General features: G+C 42.4%; 4 protein-coding genes and 1 long non-coding RNA gene across 8 annotated transcripts in view; 2 read left to right on the top strand and 3 right to left on the bottom strand.

The window, feature by feature from the left end:
• The window catches only part of LOC128449489 (protein-glutamine gamma-glutamyltransferase E), a 65,774-nt gene that overhangs the window by 2,083 nt on the left and 38,164 nt on the right, over positions 1-25,527 (top strand). Inside the window, exons 2-16 of one of the 3 annotated variants that reach the window (XM_053432703.1) lie at positions 8,795-8,965; positions 9,096-9,353; positions 9,473-9,591; positions 10,005-10,133; positions 10,273-10,450; positions 11,235-11,370; positions 11,579-11,688; positions 11,913-12,028; positions 12,418-12,544; positions 13,132-13,311; positions 13,363-13,418; positions 13,774-13,948; positions 14,033-14,196; positions 14,305-14,438; positions 15,025-16,200. In XM_053432703.1, the coding sequence (XP_053288678.1) occupies positions 8,795-8,965; positions 9,096-9,353; positions 9,473-9,591; positions 10,005-10,133; positions 10,273-10,450; positions 11,235-11,370; positions 11,579-11,688; positions 11,913-12,028; positions 12,418-12,544; positions 13,132-13,311; positions 13,363-13,418; positions 13,774-13,948; positions 14,033-14,196; positions 14,305-14,438; positions 15,025-15,172 (2,201 nt within the window). In that variant the 3' untranslated portion in view covers positions 15,173-16,200. Of the gene's footprint in view, positions 1-8,794; positions 8,966-9,095; positions 9,354-9,472; positions 9,592-10,004; positions 10,134-10,272; positions 10,451-11,234; positions 11,371-11,578; positions 11,689-11,912; positions 12,029-12,417; positions 12,545-13,131; positions 13,419-13,773; positions 13,949-14,032; positions 14,197-14,304; positions 14,439-15,024; positions 16,201-25,527 lie in introns of those variants that run through there. The other 2 variants (XR_008339882.1, XM_053432691.1) reach the window with 2 other exon arrangements.
• The window catches only part of ccndbp1 (cyclin D-type binding-protein 1), a 61,118-nt gene that overhangs the window by 10,539 nt on the left and 25,052 nt on the right, over positions 1-25,527 (top strand). The window lies entirely within an intron of this gene.
• Positions 14,661-17,696, bottom strand: LOC128449580 (uncharacterized). The gene is made up of 5 exons (XR_008339885.1): positions 17,533-17,696; positions 17,072-17,277; positions 16,927-16,987; positions 16,694-16,799; positions 14,661-15,147 (listed from the first exon to the last, which is right to left on the bottom strand). It is a non-coding gene; the product is annotated as an uncharacterized LOC128449580 (long non-coding RNA).
• On the bottom strand, positions 18,055-22,267 carry LOC128449557 (uncharacterized). The gene is made up of 8 exons (XM_053432795.1): positions 21,934-22,267; positions 20,413-20,520; positions 20,166-20,195; positions 19,336-19,611; positions 18,988-19,233; positions 18,787-18,896; positions 18,319-18,486; positions 18,055-18,208 (listed from the first exon to the last, which is right to left on the bottom strand). Exons 1-6 carry the CDS (start codon positions 21,995-21,997, stop codon positions 18,844-18,846), a joined length of 777 nt encoding a protein of 258 aa, XP_053288770.1. The 5' UTR covers positions 21,998-22,267; the 3' UTR covers positions 18,055-18,208; positions 18,319-18,486; positions 18,787-18,843.
• LOC128449458 (receptor-type tyrosine-protein phosphatase C) overlaps positions 24,708-25,527 on the bottom strand; it is a 101,730-nt gene continuing 100,910 nt past the window's right edge. For both annotated transcript variants that reach the window (XM_053432644.1, XM_053432670.1), the window contains one exon: positions 24,708-25,192. The gene's annotated coding sequence lies outside the window, so the exon portion shown is untranslated. The remainder of the gene's footprint in view (positions 25,193-25,527) is intronic.

Below are 25,527 nucleotides of genomic sequence, written 5' to 3'. Positions count from 1 at the left end.
GTTCGAGCACAGGCAATCATAATCCAGCTGCAATCACATACATATGCACAAATAATCACAGACTACAGATACTTTAATTACAAAAGCATTTATTAAAAAGGGGAAATAAAGTTAATGTTATTCAATGATTCATCATTTTAACAAGCTCCGATATTTCAAAGATAAACACAGCAGCAGCACTTATCAGAATTCAGAAAATACATGTAAAACCGGCGGTCTACCTATGTATGTCTGTCTCGGTGTGTGTGTGTGTGTCTGTGTCAAAGTGTCTCTCTGTGTGTGTGTGTCTATGTGTATGCATGTGAAATAAAGTTAGTGTTATTTAATGATTCATCATTTTAACAAACTCCCATATTTCAAAGATAACAACAGCAGCCGCTTATCACAATTTAGAAAAACACATGTATTCATCTATGTGTATCTGTGTGTGTGTATCTGTGTCAAAGTGTCTCTGTGTGTGTGTGTCTATGTATATGCATGTGAAATAAAGTTAGTGTTATTTAATGATTCATCATTTTAACAAACTCCCATATTTCAAAGATAACAACAGCAGCCGCTTATCACAATTTAGAAAAACACATGTATTCATCTATGTGTATCTGTGTGTGTATCTGTCTGTGTCTATCAATGTGTGTCTGTGTGGGTGTGTCTGTGTGTGTGTGTATGTGTGGGTGTGTGAGAGAGCGAGAGAGAGAGAGGAAAAGAAGAGGGCGTGGCGATGACGCAGTCACTTGGTGACGTCACATCTAAGATGGCGGCCGATCATGATTCGTGGAATCAAGGCCTAAAAACTCTCAAAATGGCGGATTGACTACAAAACAAGATGGCGGAGCCATTATGAAATTAGAGCCAGAATGGGAGGAGAGGGAGAGAGGAGGCGTGGCAATAACAGATTCAAAATGGTGGGTTAACTTGCGTTATTCAAAATGGAGTCTATGTTAATGACACCATGTGGCCGGAGCTCACACTGGTGGTCGTCACATGAATTACACAAAGGGATTTTCAGACAAAGAGAATTCTTTGTCTCTGCTTTGGCGTTCGGCCGCATGGCTTCCAGATGTGTCCAGCCTCTCTGAATATAGATTTAACTATGTTACATGAACTGTATTCTAAATACAGATCGGATGTGTGTATAGGTCGGTTTAGAAGGAGAGAGAGAGAGAGAGAGAGAGAGCATACAAGGAGAGAGCAAAGCTCTTAAAAGCACCGTCAGAGACAAGTTACATTTACTTTACCACTCAGCACCCAAGTGGCGTTGTGTGCTGAGGTTTGAACGGTAAAGTCTCTTTAAAGTTGTTCAAACGGTCACAATGAGCTGGAGACGCTGCTCACGGCGCTTAAAAACTGTGGCACAAGGCCGTAACCGGAAACCGGAAGTGGCGAGTCGCCGCTAAACATTAGAGACTCGGCGGTCTCATACAAAACAAATACGTTCAAGTATTAAAACAATACGCTACGTATTAGATTAACATCTGCCCAGACAATAAAGCCTCTTACTGTGACCTCCGCGGTGTTGCTTGCGCGTGGGGCGCGGATTTCCGGGAGTCCAGTGAATGTCTCGTTAAACCCCAGGATGCGTGCGAACGGGCGGATTCCTGGAAAACAAAATCAGTGTCCTGGCCTCTTAAGCGGTGCTCCGGTGGGTCTCGTGGTTGCAACGGAGATCAGCGCTGGGCCGAATCGAGCGAACTTCTCTTGCTCTTGGAATGGAATTCAGCTTCGTCTCTTCTTCTTCAGGGATGTGGAGCTCGTGCTCCTCAGCGGAATGAATCTCGCGCTTCTGCAGGGGACGGACAGCGGTAACGCCGCTGTGGATTTGGAAAGAAAGTCTGTGATGCTCGACCGGCGAGCGAGTTCCTGTGCGCGGCCTCTTCAAGTTAAAATAACAAAAGTCCTTTTGAAAATAAAAACGTCGACTGAATAAAGAAATAAAAGAAATGAAATAAAATAACTCTGGTTGCCCCCTTTAGCGACTAAATCAGCTGGGAGGCCCCGAAGGGGGCCTGGTGTTGTCTTCAGAGCAGGGTAAAATGGCAGCGATTATTGGGGTCTCAGTGGTTTTGTTCTACCTGACAGGTCCTCCTCCTTGAGGAGTTGGTCATAGGATGATGCTGGCTTTAAGCCAATTGAGTGTCAGAAATGGATCTGAGTGGGCGGGGCTTGGAACGGAGCAGGGGTTTCTGGGAAAACCCCAGGACATTTTTCCACCACCAGGGGGAGATTCTTGAGCCTGCAGGAGGATGTTTTCCCGCCCAAAGTTTAACAACCCTTTGTTCCTCTCGGCTCCAGTGCCTGGTGGCACCCCGCTGGGCTCTGGCCCAACAGTCCCCCTTTTGGTCTGGAGAGTGGGCTGTGACCCCGGTCTCCAGGGCAAACTATGGTCGAGAGTCCAGTGATAATCCATGAGAGGTAATCCTTGAGTGGAGTTGAAGCAGTGAAAGTTAGTTCATTATGAGGCAGAGAGGCATAAATGTCTTCGAGGCATGAGTCTAAACAGAGAGAGGTAATTGTCTGGGCAGACAGGCTAAATAACATATATTCTAAAACACGGCACACACTTTCAATTTCACATAATGCTTATTGGCAGTTATTGTTAAAATACCAATGAATTTCGGTGAAGAGTGAAATGAAAGAAAAGTGGAAACACGAACAGAAGAAAATGTTTGAGTAGGTGCTGGTGTTTTGAGGTAAACATGTGTGTTATCCTGTCAAACCAAAACATTTAGAACGGCGAGTCACGTTCTGTTGTTCGCTAATCTGTGAATTCATGATAAATCCTATTTCTAGGTTTTCAGATCTACAGATATTGGAATTTCACTGCCAAGACTGAATTGCCAAGTGTACCCGTGAGGGCTGCACAACCGTAGTGGTAACGACTTCAAAATCCTCAACGAGGTCTAAGGAGGTTCACTACCTGAACTACGTTATACAATTTACTGACAGAGGGTCTAAAGCATGCAGCTATTGATGGAGTGAGTGGTTTGAGCGTTTTTTTGTTTTAAAGTTGGGATTTCTTCCCCCCCTTTTCAGATGTGGAGGTGAGAGGGGGTTTCTGGCAGCGCCTTGGTCCTTCCCCGTCATTGAAGTCATCTTTTTGAGTGGAGAAGGAGGGCGTCTGCTCCTAGTTTCGCCAACGAGGTTCAGTGTCTGGTCTCTCAGTGGAGCCTGGAGGAACACGTGGCACAATGTCTCTCATTGCTTCATCCACACATCTCCGTATTTACTCCTCTGTCCCAGGATGCATCCCATGTGTTGGATTTCGGTCACCACATCTATACTACTGGTACTGATAGGGTTTCCGTCTGTTCCAGCCCCTACTCCTCTGTTGAGAGGGATTCAGGTGCTGAGGTCGAAACTGTTTGTGGGGCTGGTTGAAATCCTCACCCCCTTGGTTTTGTGGGGCGCCCTGTTGGAAGGGTCGCTGTTCCTGGTTCTCTTTGCTGGGGTTCATCTTGGCGTGGGGAAAGTTGTCATCTTCCAGCGCCGGGTCCACATTTAGTTGGATTTGAACTGCCAGAACCACGGTGTCGTCTTCGTTGAACCCTCGGTTGTCTGGGTCGAAGCGATAAATGTCTTTTTTAAGGGGCTCTAGCTGCCGGGTGCAGATTTCCTCTCTTTGAGGGGGTGCTGAGTCATCAGGGTCTTCTGAATTGTGTGTGCCACAGTATTCATCTTTGTGGCCACCATCTCTTGCACCGGGAGTGGAGAACCATCCAGGACGCGACCGTGAGTCATGGTGCGCCCCTGCCTGAGTGGCAGACTGGGAAATCTCCTTCAGCCCTCCAGGACGGATTCCTTCCGTCGTTGTGGTGTGGATCAGCATGGCTCCGTGCAGGATGTGTTCCTTCTGGCTGGAGTGGATGCTGTGTGTCCGCTGGAAAGGCATTTGGAGTACCTCATAGCGGTCCCAGGTCACTGCACGTCTAGGGGTTGAGTCCGGCCCCCCCTTTGGTGTTGAGGGGGTTGGAGCGGTCGACTGCTGGGTGTGTCTGGCTCTCCAGAGCAAAGCTTCCTCTGCAAGAGGGTTGCGTAGCTGTGCTCGCAGCTTTTCTCCCAGTGTCTCTGTTCCGCTGGCTCCACCGGGAATGACGTCAGCTCCTGGCCCTGTCATCAGGGATATCAGCTCGAGGGGGGGCAACTCTGTTTGACTGTTTCCCCCTTTCTGCTGACCTTTGACCTTCGCGTGCAGAGCTTCGTGCTCCTGCACCGCCTGGTCCTGTTCTGTGCGGGTCTCGATGATATGCCGCAGGTGGGAGTTTTTCTCCTGCTCCGCTCGACATGCTGCTTGCATGGCCTGGAGCTCCTTCGCATGTTCTTGGGCCTGCAGCTCGGCTCTCTGCTGGTAGGGGAGTGTCAGTTGACCCAGAGCATGGGGTATTTTTGGATGCGGGCCAGTGGGGTTGATCAGGTGAATGGACAGTTCTTTAATCTTACGATCGCAGGTACTTAAATCATACTCACTCAACTCACTCACTTCATCACTAGAAAAATTGATCAGACTGGCGACTGTCTCTGACAGGTCGTCTGGTCTTGAGGGAGCCCTGCCCCAGTGTGGTCCATGCTACTCATCTTCTGAGTGCGCAAACACCTGGTGGGCTGCTCAAGCTTGCTTAGATAAAAGCGGACAAAAACTCAATTATAGCATTTCTATAAAAATTGCTCAGACTGGCGACTGTCTCTGACAGGTCGTCTGGCCTTGAGGGAGCCCTTGCCCCAGTGTGGTCCATGCTACTCATCTTCTGAGTGCGTATAGCACCTGGTGGGCTACTCAAGCTTGCTTGGGTTAAAAGCGGATAAAAATTTAATAAACACTACACAAGATGCACAGGTGAGCTTCACTCTGTGTCTATATAGTAGCGCTATGTAGGATAGCTCGATGGCTCAATCCTTAAGACCTAGTTGGTTAACAAACAAGTCTCAACAAAACTAGTCTCTCAAATCTAGTTTGTTTCCTTAAAATTAAAAAGCATGCAGAAAATCTCCTATAAAAATATTACTAACCTACTGAAACGTAGTCAGCAACCAACCATAGCTATACACAACGCCTGCTTAGCAAAGGGAATTAAGAATAAAGAATTCAAAAAGAGAAATAAATTTCCAAAATTATCTTTCTCTTAAGAAAATTAATTATAATTATTGTGCATTGAGATGACACAACCACTAATATGCAATAAGCAGCCAACCACGGATACACAAGGCAATAGTATACCTGTTTGGCACAGGTGCAAAGGGATTACAAATAAAAATTCAAAGAGAAATAAATTTCCAAAATTATTTTTCTCTTTAGGAAATTAATCATAAATATTGTGCATCGCGAATACACAACCACCGATTGCACTCTGCAGCCAACCACAGATACGCAAGGCACGAGTATACCTGTGTTGCAAAGGTGCAGGGGAATTTAGAAATTAAAAAAAAATTATTTGCAGAGAAATAATTTTCAAAATTATTTCTGGATCATTGTACACAGTATTATGATACAGCTGGAGTTAGATAGCCTCACGCAGGGGCACCATTTATGTTGCATGCGTGAAGCGTTCCGCCCTCACACAGGGATCCATTTATGTTGTGAGGGATAAAAAAAAGTTTTGGAAGGGAAAAAAAAAAAAAATTAATCAATATCTTTTTCTTCAAAAATTAATTTCTGGGGGAAAATGAATCTGGATTATTGTACAGTATTATGATACAGCTGGAGTTAGAATGCCTCACACGGGGGCACCATTTATGTTGTGCAATAGTAGGAGTAGAATTGACGTTGGCTAATTATTAATAATCATGAAATATGATTATTAAAATAACAATTATTTCTTAAAAATAATCAAAAATGATAAAGCTATTAATTAAGAAATGTAACACATTTAATTAGAAATGATACGGTTATCCATTAATAATAGTTAAAATAATTAATGAAAACAATAAAATTATCAATTAAGAATAATACAAATCTGTAATCATTGCTTATTGTCGCGGGGCACCACCCTGGTTACAGGGACCAACGATACAATCTATAAATATCAGTCTCATAATGATAAATGTCAAATCAATAATCTCAATATTTAATATTAATAATTATTTAATTAACAGTGAAGGCTACTAAGTTCGAGCACAGGCAATCATAATCCAGCTGCAATCACATACATATGCACAAATAATCACAGACTACAGATACTTTAATTACAAAAGCATTTATTAAAAAGGGGAAATAAAGTTAATGTTATTCAATGATTCATCATTTTAACAAGCTCCGATATTTCAAAGATAAACACAGCAGCAGCACTTATCACAATTCAGAAAATACATGTAAAACCGGCGGTCAACCTATGTATGTCTGTCTCGGTGTGTGTGTGTGTGTCTGTGTCAAAGTGTCTCTCTGTGTGTGTGTGTCTATGTGTATGCATGTGAAATAAAGTTAGTGTTATTTAATGATTCATCATTTTAACAAACTCCCATATTTCAAAGATAACAACAGCAGCCGCTTATCACAATTTAGAAAAACACATGTATTCATCTATGTGTATCTGTGTGTGTGTATCTGTGTCAAAGTGTCTCTGTGTGTGTGTGTCTATGTATATGCATGTGAAATAAAGTTAGTGTTATTTAATGATTCATCATTTTAACAAACTCCCATATTTCAAAGATAACAACAGCAGCCGCTTATCACAATTTAGAAAAACACATGTATTCATCTATGTGTATCTGTGTGTGTATCTGTCTGTGTCTATCAATGTGTGTCTGTGTCTGTGTGTGTGTGTATGTGTGGGTGTGTGAGAGAGCGAGAGAGAGAGAGGAAAAGAAGAGGGCGTGGCGATGACGCAGTCACTTGGTGACGTCACATCTAAGATGGCGGCCGATCATGATTCGTGGAATCAAGGCCTAAAAACTCTCAAAATGGCGGATTGACTACAAAACAAGATGGCGGAGCCATTATGAAATTAGAGCCAGAATGGGAGGAGAGGGAGAGAGGAGGCGTGGCAATAACAGATTCAAAATGGTGGGTTAACTTGCGTTATTCAAAATGGAGTCTATGTTAATGACACCATGTGGCCAGAGCTCACACTGGTGGTCGTCACATGAATTACACAAAGGGATTTTCAGACAAAGAGAATTCTTTGTCTCTGCTTTGGCGTTCGGCCGCATGGCTTCCAGATGTGTCCAGCCTCTCTGAATATAGATTTAACTATGTTACATGAACTGTATTCTAAATACAGATCGGATGTGTGTATAGGTCGGTTTAGAAGGAGAGAGAGAGAGAGAGAGAGAGAGAGCATACAAGGAGAGAGCAAAGCTCTTAAAAGCACCGTCAGAGACAAGTTACATTTACTTTACCACTCAGCACCCAAGTGGCGTTGTGTGCTGAGGTTTGAACGGTAAAGTCTCTTTAAAGTTGTTCAAACGGTCACAATGAGCTGGAGACGCTGCTCACGGCGCTTAAAACTGTGGCACAAGGCCGTAACCGGAAACCGGAAGTGGCGAGTCGCCGCTAAACATTAGAGACTCGGCGGTCTCATACAAAACAAATACGTTCAAGTATTAAAACAATACGCTACGTATTAGATTAACATCTGCCCAGACAATAAAGCCTCTTACTGTGACCTCCGCGGTGTTGCTTGCGCGTGGGGCGCGGATTTCCGGGAGTCCAGTGAATGTCTCGTTAAACCCCAGGATGCGTGCGAACGGGCGGATTCCTGGAAAACAAAATCAGTGTCCTGGCCTCTTAAGCGGTGCTCCGGTGGGTCTCGTGGTTGCAACGGAGATCAGCGCTGGGCCGAATCGAGCGAACTTCTCTTGCTCTTGGAATGGAATTCAGCTTCGTCTCTTCTTCTTCAGGGATGTGGAGCTCGTGCTCCTCAGCGGAATGAATCTCGCGCTTCTGCAGGGGACGGACAGCGGTAACGCCGCTGTGGATTTGGAAAGAAAGTCTGTGATGCTCGACCGGCGAGCGAGTTCCTGTGCGCGGCCTCTTCAAGTTAAAATAACAAAAGTCCTTTTGAAAATAAAAACGTCGACTGAATAAAGAAATAAAAGAAATGAAATAAAATAACTCTGGTTGCCCCCTTTAGCGACTAAATCAGCTGGGAGGCCCCGAAGGGGGCCTGGTGTTGTCTTCAGAGCAGGGTAAAATGGCAGCGATTATTGGGGTCTCAGTGGTTTTGTTCTACCTGACAGGTCCTCCTCCTTGAGGAGTTGGTCATAGGATGATGCTGGCTTTAAGCCAATTGAGTGTCAGAAATGGATCTGAGTGGGCGGGGCTTGGAACGGAGCAGGGGTTTCTGGGAAAACCCCAGGACATTTTTCCACCACCAGGGGGAGATTCTTGAGCCTGCAGGAGGATGTTTTCCCGCCCAAAGTTTAACAACCCTTTGTTCCTCTCGGCTCCAGTGCCTGGTGGCACCCCGCTGGGCTCTGGCCCAACACTAACTAAAAACGATTATTATTGCTGTTGCTTTATATTGTTCAGGCTTTTTGCAATTGAAGCATTTTTCCATCAGAGTCATCATGTTATAAACAAAACTTACTAAATGCTTGAAAGCATTTTATTCTCAGTTTTCTTTTGGCTTCATGGATTTAATATGAGTTAGTAACAAGTGCTGAAAATACAAATGCTCCTATTGTTGTAAATTAATTATTAACTTTTTATTCATTAGCTACTCTTCCTAAAAAGTAACTAGAGGTCAAATAAATGTCAATAATTCATATCAATGTATTTATTGATTTCAATTAGTTAAATGTTTCTATCTTAGTTACCCTATGTAAATTTGTCTATGTGTGTTTTAAATTATTTTATTTCTTCCAGTCTTGAAGGACGTGAACCTCCACTGTCCGACCAACAACTTCTCCCACCACACCAGTGAGATCTCCCTGACGGAGCTGTTTGTGAGGCGAGGTCTGGCCTTCACTCTGACCCTCACTCTGTCGCAGCCTTTCAAACCAAAACTTTACCCGCTCACCATGGTCGCAATGACAGGTCAGTCTTTCACTTTGTTCTTTTTGGACAACAAGGAGGTCAGTGCTGCTCTACAAAGCCCTGGAGGGATGGATGGATGGAAGTAGAGTATTTTTTGAGCAATAACAGAGTCTTTGGTTCCTCTCTCCAGGTTTGGTTACATCCGAGGAACAAGGCACAATTTCGTACTTTGGTATCCCCGACAGCGTGATCCGGTCACCGTCAGCAAAGGCTGTGTGGAAGGCAGCGCTTGAGGAGGAGAAGTCCTCCCCAGAGAAAGGCGTCTTGGTTCTAAACATCACCCCCCCGGCTAACGCCCCCATAGGAGCGTATGTACTCACTGGGAAATACAGGGAAGAGGAAATGTTGCTGGCAAAGCCGGTGGTGTTCTTCAACCCCTGGTGTCCTGGTAGGTTCATCATCGGTTTCCATGTCAATCAATCAATCAGTCAATCAATCAACCAACCGACCGATCTACCTACCTCCCTACCTCTGGATCAATTTGTCTATCTCTACCCTTCTCTCCAGATGACACGGTGTATCTATCCGACGAGAAGGAAAGACAAGAGTATGTGATAAGTGAACAAGGAATCATCTACGGAGGAACTGGAAACTACATCTCCGACCGCACGTGGGACTTCGGACAGGTAAACAGACCAGACACCACAGAGAGACCACATCAGGGACCCTGCTGTCCATCCTGACGCCAGCTGCTTTCTGACCAACACCACATTTCCACACATTCTGTGCAAATCACAATCATAGTGCACCATGTTCGAGGTAATCATGGTAGCATGGGTCAAGATGCAATGACAGTTGGGTTTTAGCAGAGGTAAATAATGTTATGACCATTTGAATACCCAATTGCCAATCGCCACTGACTTCTATATGTTGGAATTTAAATATATTCAAATTCCAAGCGACGGATGTTCAGTTTATTGTCTTAATTTGACTTTGAGTTACGAATGATCTGTTATTACATTTGTTTGAATGTTGAGCATTTTGAATGCATCTTACTTTGTTGTTTTTTCCGTCTCTGTTCTTGTGTCTTCTCGTCCAGTTTGAGGACGACATGGCGAGGATTTGTATTAAGTTGCTGGACGTTAACCCCAAACACGCGGAAAACCCAGCTGACGATGTCTGTAGTCGCTCTGATCCCGTCTACGTCAGCCGTGTGATCAGCGCCATGGTGGGACATGATCAATGACATTCTCATTAGCCTCAGCTATGCTATTTCATGCTAATTAGAGACCTAGGTCATGATTTCGTTTTGGCCTTCATGGTTTAACGCGACCCTGGCGGAGGCTCATTTTTCTGTTTTCTTCTAGATCAATGCTGATGGCGACCATGGCGTCGTGATGGGAAGGTGGGGGGGTCCGTTTACTGCCGGGTATAAACCCACTCACTGGACCGGCAGCCACGCCATCCTCCAACGTTGGTACGACTATGGCTGCCAACCGGTCAGATACGGCCAGTGCTGGGTGTTTGCTGGCGTGATGTGTTCAGGTAACGTCCGACCATCCAGCTCCTCACATCTGGGACAACATCTGTATGTCTGTTTTCAACTTCTTAAATGTCCAGATTTGCTTTTTATCTTTGTCTTAGATAATTGTAAACTGATTATTATCTTTTGAGATTATGCGTTTGACAACTCTTTAGCAGTGAAAATGTCTCTTTTATTAGAAAACATTTCAAAAATTAAAGCGACACTGGACACTTAAATGTGTTTTTTGAGCTATAAACTGAATTATATGACTGATCTTTGATGAAATACATTAATGGTGGTTTTGGAATCACATTTATTACCAATAAGTACATGGCTCATAACGCCCTCTAGTGTTTCAAACTGTCTTGGGCCTTGCAGGTTTTTTGCTCACACACAGAGTCCTTATGCTTTATGCTTCAAGACAATCAAAGCTAAACGTGACTTTCTAAATATAGAAAGCTAGCATTAGCTATAAATATCATGTTTTAATACTCAGACTATGACTAAGAGTGGAGAACTAAGCAACATGTATTATTTACTACTACTTCAAATACATCTCCTGACTCATCATATTGACATTGGTCACATGACTCTGTCGGTCTAAGCCTGGATATGGGACTTAAGCCTTTTGGTCGCTTCCCTTCTGTCTTTGCCAGTTTCTTTTTTCTCAGCAGGTGCGTTTACACAGGAACAATCTTCTCAGCTCAATGAGCTGAGAAGATTGTTCCATGTTGCTTAAAGAAGCTGCAAAGTTCAAATTCAACTGGTACAAACTTATTTGAAATGACTTTGTGTTGGTTCCAGTGATGCGTCTGCTGGGCATCCCCTGCCGCGTGGTCTCCAACTACGAGTCAGCCCACGACACTAACAAAAATCTGATCATCGACGTGTACCACGCAGACTACGGTGTCGCAGGGAAAAAATCTCCTGACAGTGTTTGGTGAGATTCTGCAACTCCTTACTTTGAAAACGAAGTCGTGTTTGTGTCCATCCGATGAGTTTTAACATCCCTATGAGCTCCTGCTTTGGTCCCCACCCACCAATGGATTTCACAGATTTCCCAGATCGATTTCTGGCCCTTAAATCTCTTCTATTGGGTTGTTGTCTCCCGACCTGCTGCCGAATCTGAGTGATGTGGTGTGTTTCAGGAACTACCATGTGTGGGTGGAGGGCTGGATGAAACGTCCAGACCTGGAGGAAGGTGATAAGTACGACGGATGGCAAGTTCTGGATCCGACACCACAGGAGAAGAGCAATGGTAACGACCGGGTTGACCTTGTTTCTGGTGCTAACGTTACTTGCTGACCTCTTTCTGATGTGACATTTTTGTTTCCTGATACTCAATAAATCTCTTCTTTGGGTTTTCATCGTGAAAACCCCCCAGAATCTTACAGATTCTTGTGACTTTAATGACTTTGGGTTTGCTGTTAACAGAGGATTAATTTTTTTATGTGACGACTTTTATGGTTTGTCTTTGCGCAGGTGTTTACTGCTGCGGTCCAGCCTCGGTCAAAGCCATCCGGAGCGGAAACATCGACCTGAAGTACGACATCCCGTTCATCTTCGCTGAGGTCAACGCGGACTGTGTGGACTGGCTGGTCAGTGAGCAGAGAAACTCACAACTTAGGGAAATACAGATTCTGAGACTGAAAAGATCACGATCTTGTATCAGGACACAGGATGAGCCTTCACCTCTTCATTTCACAATTTACAATGTAACATTACAGAGATGTGATTGTATTTAAACTTAGCTGCATTATAGATATTACACCTTTGTCATTGTGACGTTACTTTCTAAACCAACAGTGTGTGAACGTTAGAACTCACCCATTCACACCCGTACATTTATAAAATTGAGATGTAGATTTTCCTATAGGCCGTTTCTTACCTCTGCCAAGGAGGTGATGGTTTCATCAGCGTTTTAATTCGACAGTTTCCGTGTGTTTCGGGAAATTTAACCCTTTTGTGGTTTCTGTGCGTGTTTCAGGTCAAAGCTGACGGCTCGAAAATGAAGATCTTCTCCGACACCAAGAGAATCGGTCAGAACATCTCCACCAAGTCTGTCGGCTTGAGAAAGAGGAGGAACATCACCGACACCTACAAGCACAAGGAGGGTGGGTTCACTTCAGCAGCAGGAGCAGACATTCAAAACCACACAATGTTGTTGCACCACTGTTCAAATGCACTGTACAAGGGGACTGATTCCAGGTCAGTGATAGTCTCAGTCTGTTGTGGTGCCGCTGGGCAGGACTCAGGTTGTTCCTGTGGTGCTTGTGTGGAAGTCAAAGGCCCTGGCTCGTACCAGAGTGATATGTTCTCGCCGATACCACAGACTGTTTAGAGAAATTGACGTAATTCCAGTTCCGGAAAGTGAAAGTTCCTGAAAACCTTTGTTCTCTTGAATGACCAGCAGAGGGCAACTCCACTCTTTGTTTCTATTTCTACTTGTCACTTTATAGCGTCAGTAAACATTTGTGTCTTCTATACAGCTGATGTTCATTTCGTAAATTATGATGCATTGGGGTGTTGATATCGTGTGATTGACAGCTATTCCTGTCCAATGACAGCTAGTGTCCTCAAGCTCTTTGTCAGCCCCCTCCCCCGCACTTCCAAATATGGTTATTTCTGGTTTAAACAAAAAACCTTTGAGAAACATTTATTCAACGTGTCCTTTGATCAAATCAGTGTGCCCCCCTCACAGGGTCCGACAAGGAGAGGGACGTCTTCAAGTACGCCCTCACCAGAGACCTCACCATAGACAAGGAGGAGGGGGACAGCGGGGTGGAGACGGAGAATGACACAGGAGCAGAGAATCAGACGGGAGGAGCAGGTGAAGAGACGGAGGGGAACGGGGCAGTGATCGATACCTCGGGAGGAGCAGGTGAAGAGACGGAGGGGAACGGGGCAGTGATCGATACCTCGGGAGGAGCAGGTGAGGGCGTCCCGGAGGTCACGCCACCCTCCGATGTGTCCATGCGATTTGAGGAGGTACGTCACAGAAGCTGGGAAGCTTATTTCCAGACTCATACTAGGTCACGATGACCTAATATGAGTCTGGAAAAAATATACGTGAACTGAAACTGCGAGTTTTTCTAGAGCTTTAGAAACTGATTAATTCTGTTGGTATCACAACTTTCAATCAAGTCTTGATATTTAACATTTAAACTTTAATCTTAATAAAAATATATAACCTGGAAATAAACATCAGCTTTTTAATGGACAATATAAACATTAATGCAAATCTTTCCAGGTTGTTTATTCTGTAAAGCTAAAGTTTTCATATCCAATGTGTGACTGAACATAAACCTGCTTCCGTGTCTTATTCCTACTTCATTTGTTCCAGTTGTCCAAACCAATGAACGGGAAGGACGTGAGCATGAAGCTGTTGCTTCACAGCAAGTCCACTTTCTCCAGGCTGCTGTCCATCAACATCAGCGTCCAGGCCATGAGCTACAACGGCTCCTCGGCCGGGAACATCCAGTCCGAGGTGAAGGAGGAGACCATGCAGCCTGGGACAGGTCAATCTTCTTCTGGATCCTGGAAGTGTTTAAAAAAAAACTCTTACATTTTCTTTGTGTGAACCAACTTTGAATCTCCCCCAGAACTGTCCGTCCCCATCCTGGTCCCGTTCTCGGCCTATCACAAGCTCATGGTGGAGTGTGACAGCATGAAGGTCACAGCCATGGTCAATGACAAATACAAGCCGGAGCAAGTCTACCTGGCGGAGAATGACATTGTGCTGACGGATCCTCCTTTCACCTTAACAGTCAGTACATCAAAAAACCTTGTTGTTTCTGTAAATCATCTCAGACGTGCAGGTTCTGTCGGGCGCATTCGAACAACATGTTAAAAAGTTCAAATGTGTGTGTTCCAGGTTTCCAGTACGACCAGACTGCAACAAGAAACCAGTGGAGTATTGATTTTCAAGAACCCGGTAGACGAGACGCTGACGGGATGCACACTGACTCTGTCTGGAAGTGGAATATTTAAAAAGGAGGAGGACTGCAGGTAGGAGTTTGTGTGTGAGTGTGAGTGTGAGTGTGTGTGTGAGTGTGTGTGTGTGTGTAAAGTTGTTTTATATAAATGATCAAACATTGGCTTGAATCCTGCAGCTAATCTGTGATAAAATTATAAAGTAACAATAATCATCATCCGACGTAACTAAAGCACTAAATGACGACCTCATTTATTTCTATTTACAGTGAAATCACAAAGAAAATTCCTGGAGCATTAAAAAAAAGCTTTATTTGTTTTCACGTGCTTCAATTATTAATCGACACAAAAATTCAGATTTCTCTATATATTATACATTTATTACTAATTTCAAATTTCTCTATATATCGTCAGGACTCAAAGAAATAAAAAATAAAAGATATGAAAAACAACAAAACAAAAGAAGTTAATGTTGTCAAACGTTAAACTCGCAGCTGATGAAGCAAATGAAGCAAATGTAAAACCAGCACATTTTAAATGAGTTTTGTTGATCGACTCTCAGCTTCAGTTGTAATATTGAAAGGTTTTCCAGTTTAATGCTGCTAATAAACGCTGCTGCTGTAAATGTAGAACTCCTCATGGTCCTCTGCGTCTCTCACAGGCTCCCGGACCTGGCACCAAAACAACAGTTCCGTATCAACATCTTCTTTTATCCCTACAAGACGGGAAAGAAGACGATCACGGCCGTCTTCGACTGCTCCACCTTCAGGGACATCCAGACCACCTGCGAGATCGAGGTCAAAGAGTAACGTCTCAACTCCGCAGAGTCTCGTTCTAAGGTCACAAGCTAAAACAAAAAAAAGCTAAAATCTTCGGCGGCTTAAAGGAGATTTATTGAGCTCATGTTCAGGTTTGTCTGGGTCCGATGCGTCCCGTGTCACGAAAGTTATCAACAAACACACACTCTCGCTCGCTGTGATTGTTCCGGACATTCCTCCGCTATTTCAGGAAAATGTCTAGAGTTCACTGCGGCTCTAAAAACAGCTTTAACTTTCACTTCATTCAGTTACCTCAATAAGAGAGATAACAAACATGTGTTTCTCAGTCAAATATCGGTGCAGGGTACAAAAAGCTTTTCAACAAACCGCTGTGAATTTCACTCAGAACCAAAAAGCTTTCTCGAAGCAACTCATTATTCACTTTTATATGATAAAGCCTGGAGATGGACCACTGCTTAAAAAAGAAGAAAACGAGAAAGATGCCAAACATACGACACATGAACATTTACATGTATCTACTTAAATTCGTTGATTTCTTTTAAGGTCTGACTTGGATCCCAGCTGGTTTTTAAAGTCTGATCCTGAAACTAGATTCTCATCAGAATGTTTGAATTTGCTTGAACAAAGTTATTCAGTTGTTTTGTTCTTGAGGATAAATCTCCGGCCGGGATCTCCAGGTAACAGCGGCCTCTGCTGGACAGACTGAAAACAAACTCTTCATTCTCTAAAATAGAAACCCAACAACTGCGGCTCCCCGTCTCATGATGCGTTCAGGAAAACATGGTAGAAAAGGTTCTCAACTCAGGGGTAAAACTTTTTACTCTCATCGAAGAATTCAGGCCAAGTCAAGACAACAACACAACTGCTGGTGACCAAATAAAATGAATAAATCTTCAAACGTACAAGGGACATTCACTATCTTGTCCTATATTCTAAAATGTGAACACAATAGGAAAGGTTCATGTTTTTTGTGAGTTTCCACGGTGCTTTGCCACAAGGAGTTTTTCTTTCTGTTGTTGGGGGTGAATAAAGATCTTAACTGAAAAGTGTTGATTGAATGCTGTGTCAGATTATTGCTTTATAAATTATTTAAAAACAACAAACATTTATACAACACTACATAGCATAATCAGTAGTTGTACAGCTTATCTGAAGAAGCAGCTCTCAAAATACAACGGTGACACCTACATTTTCACCACTTTTTAGTTTTCTGAAAATTTTGGAAAGAATTTGAGCATGTTAAAACAGCACTCAAAAAGCCAATTCATTTGCCTGAACAAAAAATGTATAATCCTTAATATTTCAATAGGGCCTCACTGTCTCGGGCCCTAATTAGATGATGTTAAATCCAGAGCAGAGTTCCACTGATGATGTTCCTGTGTGAAGTGCAGTGATAGAACTATTCTTGTAACGTAAATAAGAAGATATTTTCTTATCAGTGGAACTAAATCTGCAGGTTTATTCATCTTAAATAAATAAAATGATAAAAACAAAACCCTGAGGCAATCTGACAGAAACACTGATGTAAGATTTATGCAGAATCATTCTCACTGGGACTTTCCGCGCCTCAAGTCATAGATCTTGTAGACGACGAGCAGCAGAGCCACAGACGTGAGGAGGATGTAGAAGACGTGAAAAGCAATTCCAACTCTGTCATCTGTAAAATGAGATTAATGAAGAACAGCATTAACATAATGCATAGAATTAGATGTGTAAAAAGAGAAATCTCTGCTTTAATGAAGCAACATGATATAAATGGAGGCATTGATTGAAATGGAACATACATTCAGTAGAAATTTGCTTTGTGACGGGGTTGCTCTCAAACAGACTGTTGGCAGCAGTCACCTGGAAAGATGGAGAATCTTTTAAAAGCATTAGAAGAAAAATTAGGATTAAAACAGTGACGGTAAAAAGAAGGATGACTCAAACCTTCACTGTGTAGCTCGTAGAGTACTTCAGGTTCTTGAATTCAAATTCACATTTTGTCCAATTTTTCTGCACAATGCTACTGCCATCAACAAGTTGTGCTTTGAATACTCCCTCAGGTCCATTGAAGGATTTTCCAGGACGGCATTTCACAATGATCGTATTACGGTCTTTGACCTCCAGGTTCAGAGCATGTACATCCTCTGGTACTATAAGAAATTCAAGAATAAACGGTTACAACACTGTATGTGTCCTCAAAAAAAGTTATATTCAACACTTAACAGTATATTGAAGTGAAATAAAGGACTTTTATTTATTTTGGTGCAGATCCAAATAAGAATCCAGATCTAGTGAATTTAAATGTGGTTTCCTAAGAAGTCTGTTGGTCAGGTATTAGTTCCACTGAGTGCCGTTCTAGTTGTGCTACAAAAAGATCAACTGGTTTCATTCTGTTTGTCACTGACCTCCAATCTGAGTTTTCTGTTGAACAGAAAAACGGGTCCCCACATCCCGTCTGTTGTAGGTGGGTTGGACCCAGCAGGTGTAGTCCCTGTATGACCTCAGATCAGTAATGTTGCAGGTTCCTCCTGAAGGCTGTTTGAAACCTAGGAGACCTTTTCAGAAGATGTTAGTTTATGTTTTAGATAACAGATACAAAATTATAGCAACATAAAACAGCACTTTGGTTTCTGCTTTTTTGGGGGGGGGTCAAGTTTCCCATTAAGTAAAAACATTTTCCACTAATCATTTCATATCATCAATGCAGCCCTGGAAGCTTAAACTATTTCAGTCAGGCAACTCACGGTTGAAATGTTTTTCACATTGGCAGAATGTAAATTTTAGCGTGGAGCAATGTAAATGATCGAAATGTCCACATTACATTTCTATACTTCAACGAATGAGTGAAACCATCTCCAGCATCTTCAGAAGTGAAGAAAAGAAACAAGGAAGAATAAAAGCATGAGGGAAGTAATCTATTTCACTTACACCTTACACGTTGGGATGAATCTCCACAGCGGCAGAGGAACGAAAGCTTCGGAAGATTCTGAATCACGTTTTTACATCTGTTACTGGTCGTGGTCCAGGTCAGCTGAGAGGATGTGTTGGTGGTGCTTGTAATTGTGAAGTCTATTTTGAGATCTGCTGGGACAAGTTAGACATGTGGAACACAAACCTGAGAACTGACATCACAGTCGTTCCCTCCCCAGTGTCTGAGGACAGAAGCTGTCGTCCAGTGAGCGTCTACATACCACAGTCGATCCGGACTTTAACTTCAGTTGTGTTGTATACGTTGACATTGTTCTTGTCCTTGATGAGACCGATACACTCGTAGTCCATGAAAGGCTCCAGCTGAGATAGATTCTTAGTCTCATTGAATCTGTCAAACCATGGGTAGTGGCCTCGACGAGGATAGAAAACTTTAAGACACATTGATTATGTTATTAATATTATTATACTATCATATAATAATTATAATGGGATAAATTCCATATTCATTAATGTAAATTCACTTGTAGGAAACCACTGTTTGATGTGTTCATAAAGGAGTTCAGAACAATACATTATATTTATTTTCACACTCATTTTTTTGCGTTGATGTTTTCGTGAGTAATTAAGAATCTTAGAAAAATGTAGGTCACTTAGTAAATTAATGTCATCACCTCTTTCAATGTAAATCTATATATAATGTTGCAGACACACAAAGACCTTCCACTTACCATGACAGGTGTAATCAATGGAGAGGTTGCAGTTTGGAGGTAATTCTGCTTTAAATTCTACAGGAAATGTGTTGGAGCAGTTTGATTTATATTTTTGACATCTAAAAAATCTGTGGAAAAAGAAGAGCAGACATAAAACATGAGGAAATAAGTTCTAAAGGAAATGCATTTCAAAATAACAGTACAAACTGTTACGCATACCGCGAATTTTGATGTGTCTGTTGAGCTGAAAGGAAGTGCTGGTGCAGGTTTTCGAACTGAAGTTGAAAGTCATAATAGAGCAAATGTCATCAGAACCAGGTTTGAAACAGACGGTGTTGTTGCCACATTGCAGATCTGGGATCATATCTGGAGTCGTTTGTAAAGAGCTGATGTCCCATCCAGTTCGGTAACACACGGATTTGCTGCTGGTAGAGCTGCAGTTGGCATCTTCAATGTCCTCTTTCACTGAAATACACGAGGGGTTAACAAATATCTGCTTGTTTTACACACAGTACTATCTTTTAATTTGAAACATTAATTTAACCAACATAAATTCTTCTAACTCACTTATTGGATCTGTAATGGGATCATTTACAGTCATGCATTCGCAGGGCGTTGGTCGGTCTTTATCGTCAAGTGTCACATTAAACTCATATTTAGTGCAGGGCTTCAGCTGTTTGATTTCATGGGATGAACTTCGATTGGAATGAGGAGCTGAGGCTCTTGCTTCAATCTGTGGTTTCCCTTCTTCATGAATCATTATGGAGGTAGGAACAGGGTTAACTGCAGAGCTTGTGATGTTAATCTGGAAGCCAAACTTGATGGGTTTTACAGTGTAATTACCTGCAGACAAAATCAACAGAATTAAAATAAAACGAGTCATAGAAAAACACAGACACCAGATAATAACAATATGATCACCTCTACCAAGGAGGTTACATTTGACTTTTTATCATTAGTATTTTTGATAAATTATGAATCACTGTTTTCTAGAAATTCACATAAAAGTGCTTTACATACAATATAGATAAAAAAAAAAATATGAACATTAAACATGAATCTGTGAATTATTTTAATAGCTCAGTTTTGTATGCGAGATGTATGCTTATAAATGATAGTGGCATGGCCACCCTGTACTTTGCACCTTGCAATGTTTAAATTAAAAACATGAATATATGAACCTTTGTAATATATGAATAGCTTAGTATTGAATGCACAATAACAGGGTAGCTATGTCTATATATGGCACTAGGCCCAGTTTAATATAAAACACAATTTTATACAATGTATAATAGGGGGTCCCTGCTCCATCTCTCCCCAGTTTGGGGGTCCTTGGCCTGAAAATCGTTGAAGACTCCTGTTCTAGAGAATATATGATTTCATGAACTGATACTCACACTCTAGCGGTGGAGCTGTAGAGCGACGCACTTCAAGGAGAAAAGAGAAAAACAAATCATCACTACATGATCAAGCAACATCTGTGAAATAATCAGTTGTAACTATGACAAAATGTCTTCAATCTCTGAGTCACTTGGAGCAGATACAACTCACAGTAACAAGTGCTGCTGTCACTGTCTGCTGTCTGAACTCACATTAATACATATTTTCATCACACTCTCATGTGTTGAAAGAGAAAATTTCAACCTCGGGTGGTGTTATCCACTGTGGTGTTGAGCCAGGTGACTTCAGGTGAGGTCAGGGACGGAGGGACTTTTGTGTCGCTGGTTGTAGGTGAGGCAGTGGGAGCATTGTCTGCAGGAAGGAGAGCACGATGGAGGTCACCTTCACTTGACTGCCAACAGTCTTACCTGATATGATGCTTAACTACGGTGGCTGGGATGTGTCAGACAAGCGTTTGAACGAATAACACAAACCTGCTGAAAGTGTTGCTGATTGAATATTAGAGTCTTGTCTATTTGAGGTGTGATGGTACAGGTGTGTTCTTCCTGTTCGGAGGCTCCAAGCACCTGATGTCTAACACTTCAAGTAGCCAAGACCCTCATTTTAACAGCCAATTTTAGGGGTATTTTTCACAAGCGACTGCTCGCTTTACCCGAACAACTTTGACTTGACCACTTCCACCTTTGTTTTATTTGGATTATGGTTTTCATATAAGCCATGACTAGTTTCTACCACACTCCACATGTATTACGTTTCATTTATTTACCGGAAACAGTTCAATGCTTTGTGAAGCTGTCTCACCACTGATGAGTAGCAGACTTCAGTAACGTGGCAAAGCATTGACCTACAGACAGGTTCATCACTTTTTCCCGGTGTCATTTTTTCCCTATTTGCCGCGCTGTCTGTATTAAATTGTGTTGTGTCCTTCAAATTGATGAAGTTGTGTTTCTTAATTTGAACTGCGTTGGGCTTCCATAGACCTGGACAGAAAAAAAAAGGCCACTGTAACTTCCTCTTTATGAAGTTTTTACGTTTCATTGTCAACCTCTTAACCAAAAGTGAAGCTTTCTCTGTCTTTTGGTTCTTTCTTTTTCTGTGTCTTCAGGGCAGCGTGTGAAACAAAGTTTAATCACAACCACAATCTGCTCTAATCGTACAACGTGTTTTTCCTCTCCAAGCATTCCGAAGTCATTTACGCATGCACATGCACACACAAACACACAGCCACTGGGGTTGAAGTGAAGAGCTTGCAGAGACACCCCACCAAAAACTCATGTCATATCTGTCCAGCAACCCCCCCAACCAAACTTACAAACCACCACACACACACACACACACACACACACACGCACACACACACGTGCATACACACACACATACACGCACACACACACATGCATACACGCACACACACACACACACACACACATACATGCACACACACACACACACATACATGCACACACACACACACACACACACACACACACACACACACACACACACACACACACACAAACACTTGTTCTGTTTCGTGTTCTTAGGTTTGGAAAGTTGAAGAAACGTGAAGTTGCACAAACTCAAAGACTTGAGGTACAGTATGTCTGTCATTCCTGTCCTCAGTTGTTTTACAGTTAGAGTGCTGACGTTTCAAGTTCGTGAGCTTGTTTTACGTAATTTACAGATTTTTTCCCCTAGATTTTAATACTTTCATGACACGTGCCAGGACTCAACGTTACTATTACATTACAGACGATAACTTACATTTGGCCAAACCAATGATTCCAGCCCAGAGCAGCAGGATCTTGACACCACGGAGACCTGCCATATCCAGGAGTCAGGGCGTGTTCCTGCCACGACCACACAGCACAATCCTAGAGGGGACCGACCGGCAGATCTCAAGACGCCTGATCAAAGCTTAATTAAAATTCTTAACACGACCCTAAGAGAGAAGTAAGTTCTCAACATATGTTTTCTGTCTCATCAGTTGCCGCTTCTTCCTCTCCTTCTTCGTCTTGTTCCCCAAACCCTGAACCTCGCCTCTGGTTTCAAGTCGAGCGAGTGCAAGTCACATTGAAAAGAGGCTGCCTTCACCTTAACGCCCATTGACAGGAAGCTTCATTTTAGGCTACGCAGCCAAGAACAGGAAGTCTCACGTCGTATCTTCACTTGCTTTGAAAGTGTGTGAAAGTGTGAAACTATTCAGAATAATAATAAGAAAAGAAAGAAGTTTAGCTGAAATTCAAGGGTTATTTTAGCTGTATTACACTTTTGGAAACATGCTTAATAGCTGAAGTTTAACCGCAGTTATAGACCGACGAGTCTACGAAACAAAGACGAGAACCCAGAGATCAACTCACATCAATTCTTTCTGTGGAAATAAGCTTGAACCCATTATAGGAACAGACAATGTTTCCAACAATGACCTCACATTTTTAGGACGATGGTCTAAATACGGATTTCCTCCTAAGACACTGAAACATATGATATTTGGTTATTTCCACTTCTGAGAGTATATTGTAGATTCTTCTAATCAGGAAGTGGCTCGTAGGCAAGCAGCATCATGTTCATGAGATTCACACAAGGCCCTCATTACTCTTTTATCTCCATGTTGCTTAATGTGTGTGTCCAAGTCAAACAACCCTGTACAGTCATGATTTTTAAAGTTGCCAGGCTCCCAAATCTGACCTAAGTGTAAATACTGGTACAGTAAAGTATTTAGAGATGAAACAACTTTATGGGTTTGTTCACCAGTGTCCTGTTTCTAAAGAGTTCATCATAAACATATATAATGTGATTTTAATCGTCAAATTTCAGTTATTTTCCACAGCTCAATGTGTCGACTAAATCAAAAATATAATCATCTGCCACAAGGTGAAAACTGTAGTGTTAGTATCATGATCTGTTATCAGTTTAATTTGCACGTATCGAGTGTTAACAGATTGTTAAACTCATACCACATTCCTCCCTTAAGTTTAGTGATTGTCTAAACTTAATGGAGGGAGATTAAACAACCAACAAACTTTTAAACAAACCAACAAACCAACACACAAATGGACAGGGGCGTAGCTTCCTCATTGGAGGTAAAAATCAAAGTATATGTAAATGTCAGCATCCAAAATAATGTTGATTGTTCTGGGCTCAGCAGGTTCACTGAGGTGAATCAAGGAGACACCACACCCTCAGTGTATGGTATTTAATAACATGAAGCCCAATGTACCTGCTGAGTGTGGTTTTCATCCTTTAGTCAAAGGGACCTTCTGCCAGGAGAGAGTTACAGTAGTGTAGGCGTGAGATGACCAGAGCCTGGACCAGAACCTACACCGCCTTCTGAGATAGAAGGGGGCGTAATCTCCTGATATTGTACAGCATGAATCTACAGGACCGTGTTGTTGCAGTAATGTTGGCAGTAAGGGAGAGTTGGCTATCCAGTGTTACGCCCAGGTTCCTAGCCGTCAGAGTGGGGGTTAACACAGAGTTGTCAAAGTTAATAGTCAGGTCTTGTTTGGGAGAGTCTTTCCCTGGAAGGAAAGTAGTTCAGTCTTGTCAAGGTTGATCTTCAGGTGGTGTTGAGACATCCACTGAGAGTTGTCTGTAAGACAAGCAGAGATTCGTGCTGCTGCCTCGGTTTCTGATCGGAGAAAGGACAGGAATAGTTGGGTGTCATCAGCATAGCTATGGTAGGAAAAACCATGTGAGTGAATGACAGAGCCGAGAGAGTTGGTGTACAAAGAGAAGAGGAGAGGACCCTGGACAGAACCTTGAGGGACCCCGGTAGTGAGAGGACAAGGTTCAGACACAGTGACTTATTTGTAGTTCATTTGTTGCAGTTGTCCGAACCAATGAACGGGAAGGACAAGAGCATGAAGCTGTTGCTGCACAGCAAGTCCACCTTCTCCAGGCTGCTGTCCATCAACATCAGCGTCCAGGCCATGAGCTACAACGGCTCCTCGGCCGGGAACATCCAGTCCGAGGTGAAGGAGGAGACCATGCAGCCTGGGGAAGGTGAATCTTCTTCTGGATCCTGGAAGTGTTTAAAAAAAAACTCTTACGTTTTCTTTGTGTGGATCAACTTTGAATCTTCTCCAGAACTGTCCGTCCCAGGTGTTCCAGGTTTCCAGTACGACCAGACTGCAACAAGAAACCAGTGGAGTAGGAGAACCCGGCAGACGAGATGCTGACGGGATGCACACTGACTCTGTCTGGAAGTGGAGTTTTTAAAAAGGAGGAGGACTGCAGGTAGGTGTGTGTGTGTGTGTGTGTGTGTGTGTGTGTGTGTGTGTGTGTGTATGTGTGTGTGTGCTTTTGTGTATGTGTGAGTGTGTGTGTGTGTGTGTGTGTGTGTGTGTGTGTGTGTGTGTGTGTGTGTGTGTGTGTGTAAAGTTGTTTTATATAAATGATCAAACATTGGCTTGAATCCTGCAGCTAATCTGTGATAAAATGATAAAGTAACAATAATCTTCATCAGACGTAACTAAAGCACTAAATGACGACCTCATTTATTTCTATTTACAGTGAAATCACAAAGAAAATTCCTGGAGCAATAAAAAAAAGCTTTATTTGTTTTCACGTGCTTCAATTATTAATCGACACAAAAATTCAGATTTCTCTATATATTATACATTTATTACTAATTTCAAATTTCTCTATATATCATCAGGACTAATAAAAATAAAAAATAAGATATGAAAAACAACAAAAGAACTTAATGTTGTCAAACGTTAAACTCGCAGCTGATGAAGCAAATGAAGCAAATGTAAAACCAGCACATTTTAAATGAGTTTTGTTGATCGACTCTCAGCTTTAGTTGCCATATTGAAAGGTTTTCCAGTTTAATGCTGCTAATAAACGCTGCTGCTGTAAATGTAGAACTCCTCATGGTCCTCTGCGTCTCTCACAGGCTCCCGGACCTGGAACCAAAACAACAGTTCCGTATCAACATCTTCTTTTATCCCTACAAGACGGGAAAGAAGACGATCACGGCCGTCTTCGACTGCTCCACCTTCAGGGACATCCAGACCACCTGCAAGATCGAGGTCAAAGAGTAACGTCTCAAACAGTGACCTTTATTAGAGAGATAACAAACCGCTGTGAACTTCACTCAGAACCAACGAGCTTTCTCGCAGATTCGCATCATCCACTTTTATATGATAAAGCCCGGTGATGGACCACTGCTTAAAAAAGAAGAACAACGAGAAAGATGCCAAACATACGTTACATGAACATTTAAATGTATCTACTTAAATACGTTGATTTATTTTAAGGTCTGACTTGGATCCCAGCTGGTTTTTAAAGTCTGATCCTGAAACTAGATTCTCATCAGAATGTTTGAATTTGCTTGAACAAAGTTAATCAGTT

This window comes from Pleuronectes platessa, chromosome 2 (genome assembly GCF_947347685.1).
Source record: "Pleuronectes platessa chromosome 2, fPlePla1.1, whole genome shotgun sequence".
Taxonomy (NCBI): domain Eukaryota; kingdom Metazoa; phylum Chordata; class Actinopteri; order Pleuronectiformes; family Pleuronectidae; genus Pleuronectes; species Pleuronectes platessa.
This window is presented reverse-complemented; position numbering and strand designations above follow the sequence as displayed.

What these genes read in the sequence shown, in the direction of transcription:
- LOC128449557 (XM_053432795.1), bottom strand. Translation starts at nt 21,997, where the DNA reads ATGGCAGGTCTCCGTGGTGTCAAGATCCTGCTGCTCTGGGCTGGAATC. An exon ending in TCCCATTACAGATCCAATAA is followed by an intron (nt 19,234 to 19,335) that starts GTGAGTTAGAAG and finishes CGTGTATTTCAG; the next exon opens with TGAAAGAGGACATTGAAGAT. An exon ending in CAGACACATCAAAATTCGCG is followed by an intron (nt 18,897 to 18,987) that starts GTATGCGTAACA and finishes CTTTTTCCACAG; the next exon opens with ATTTTTTAGATGTCAAAAAT.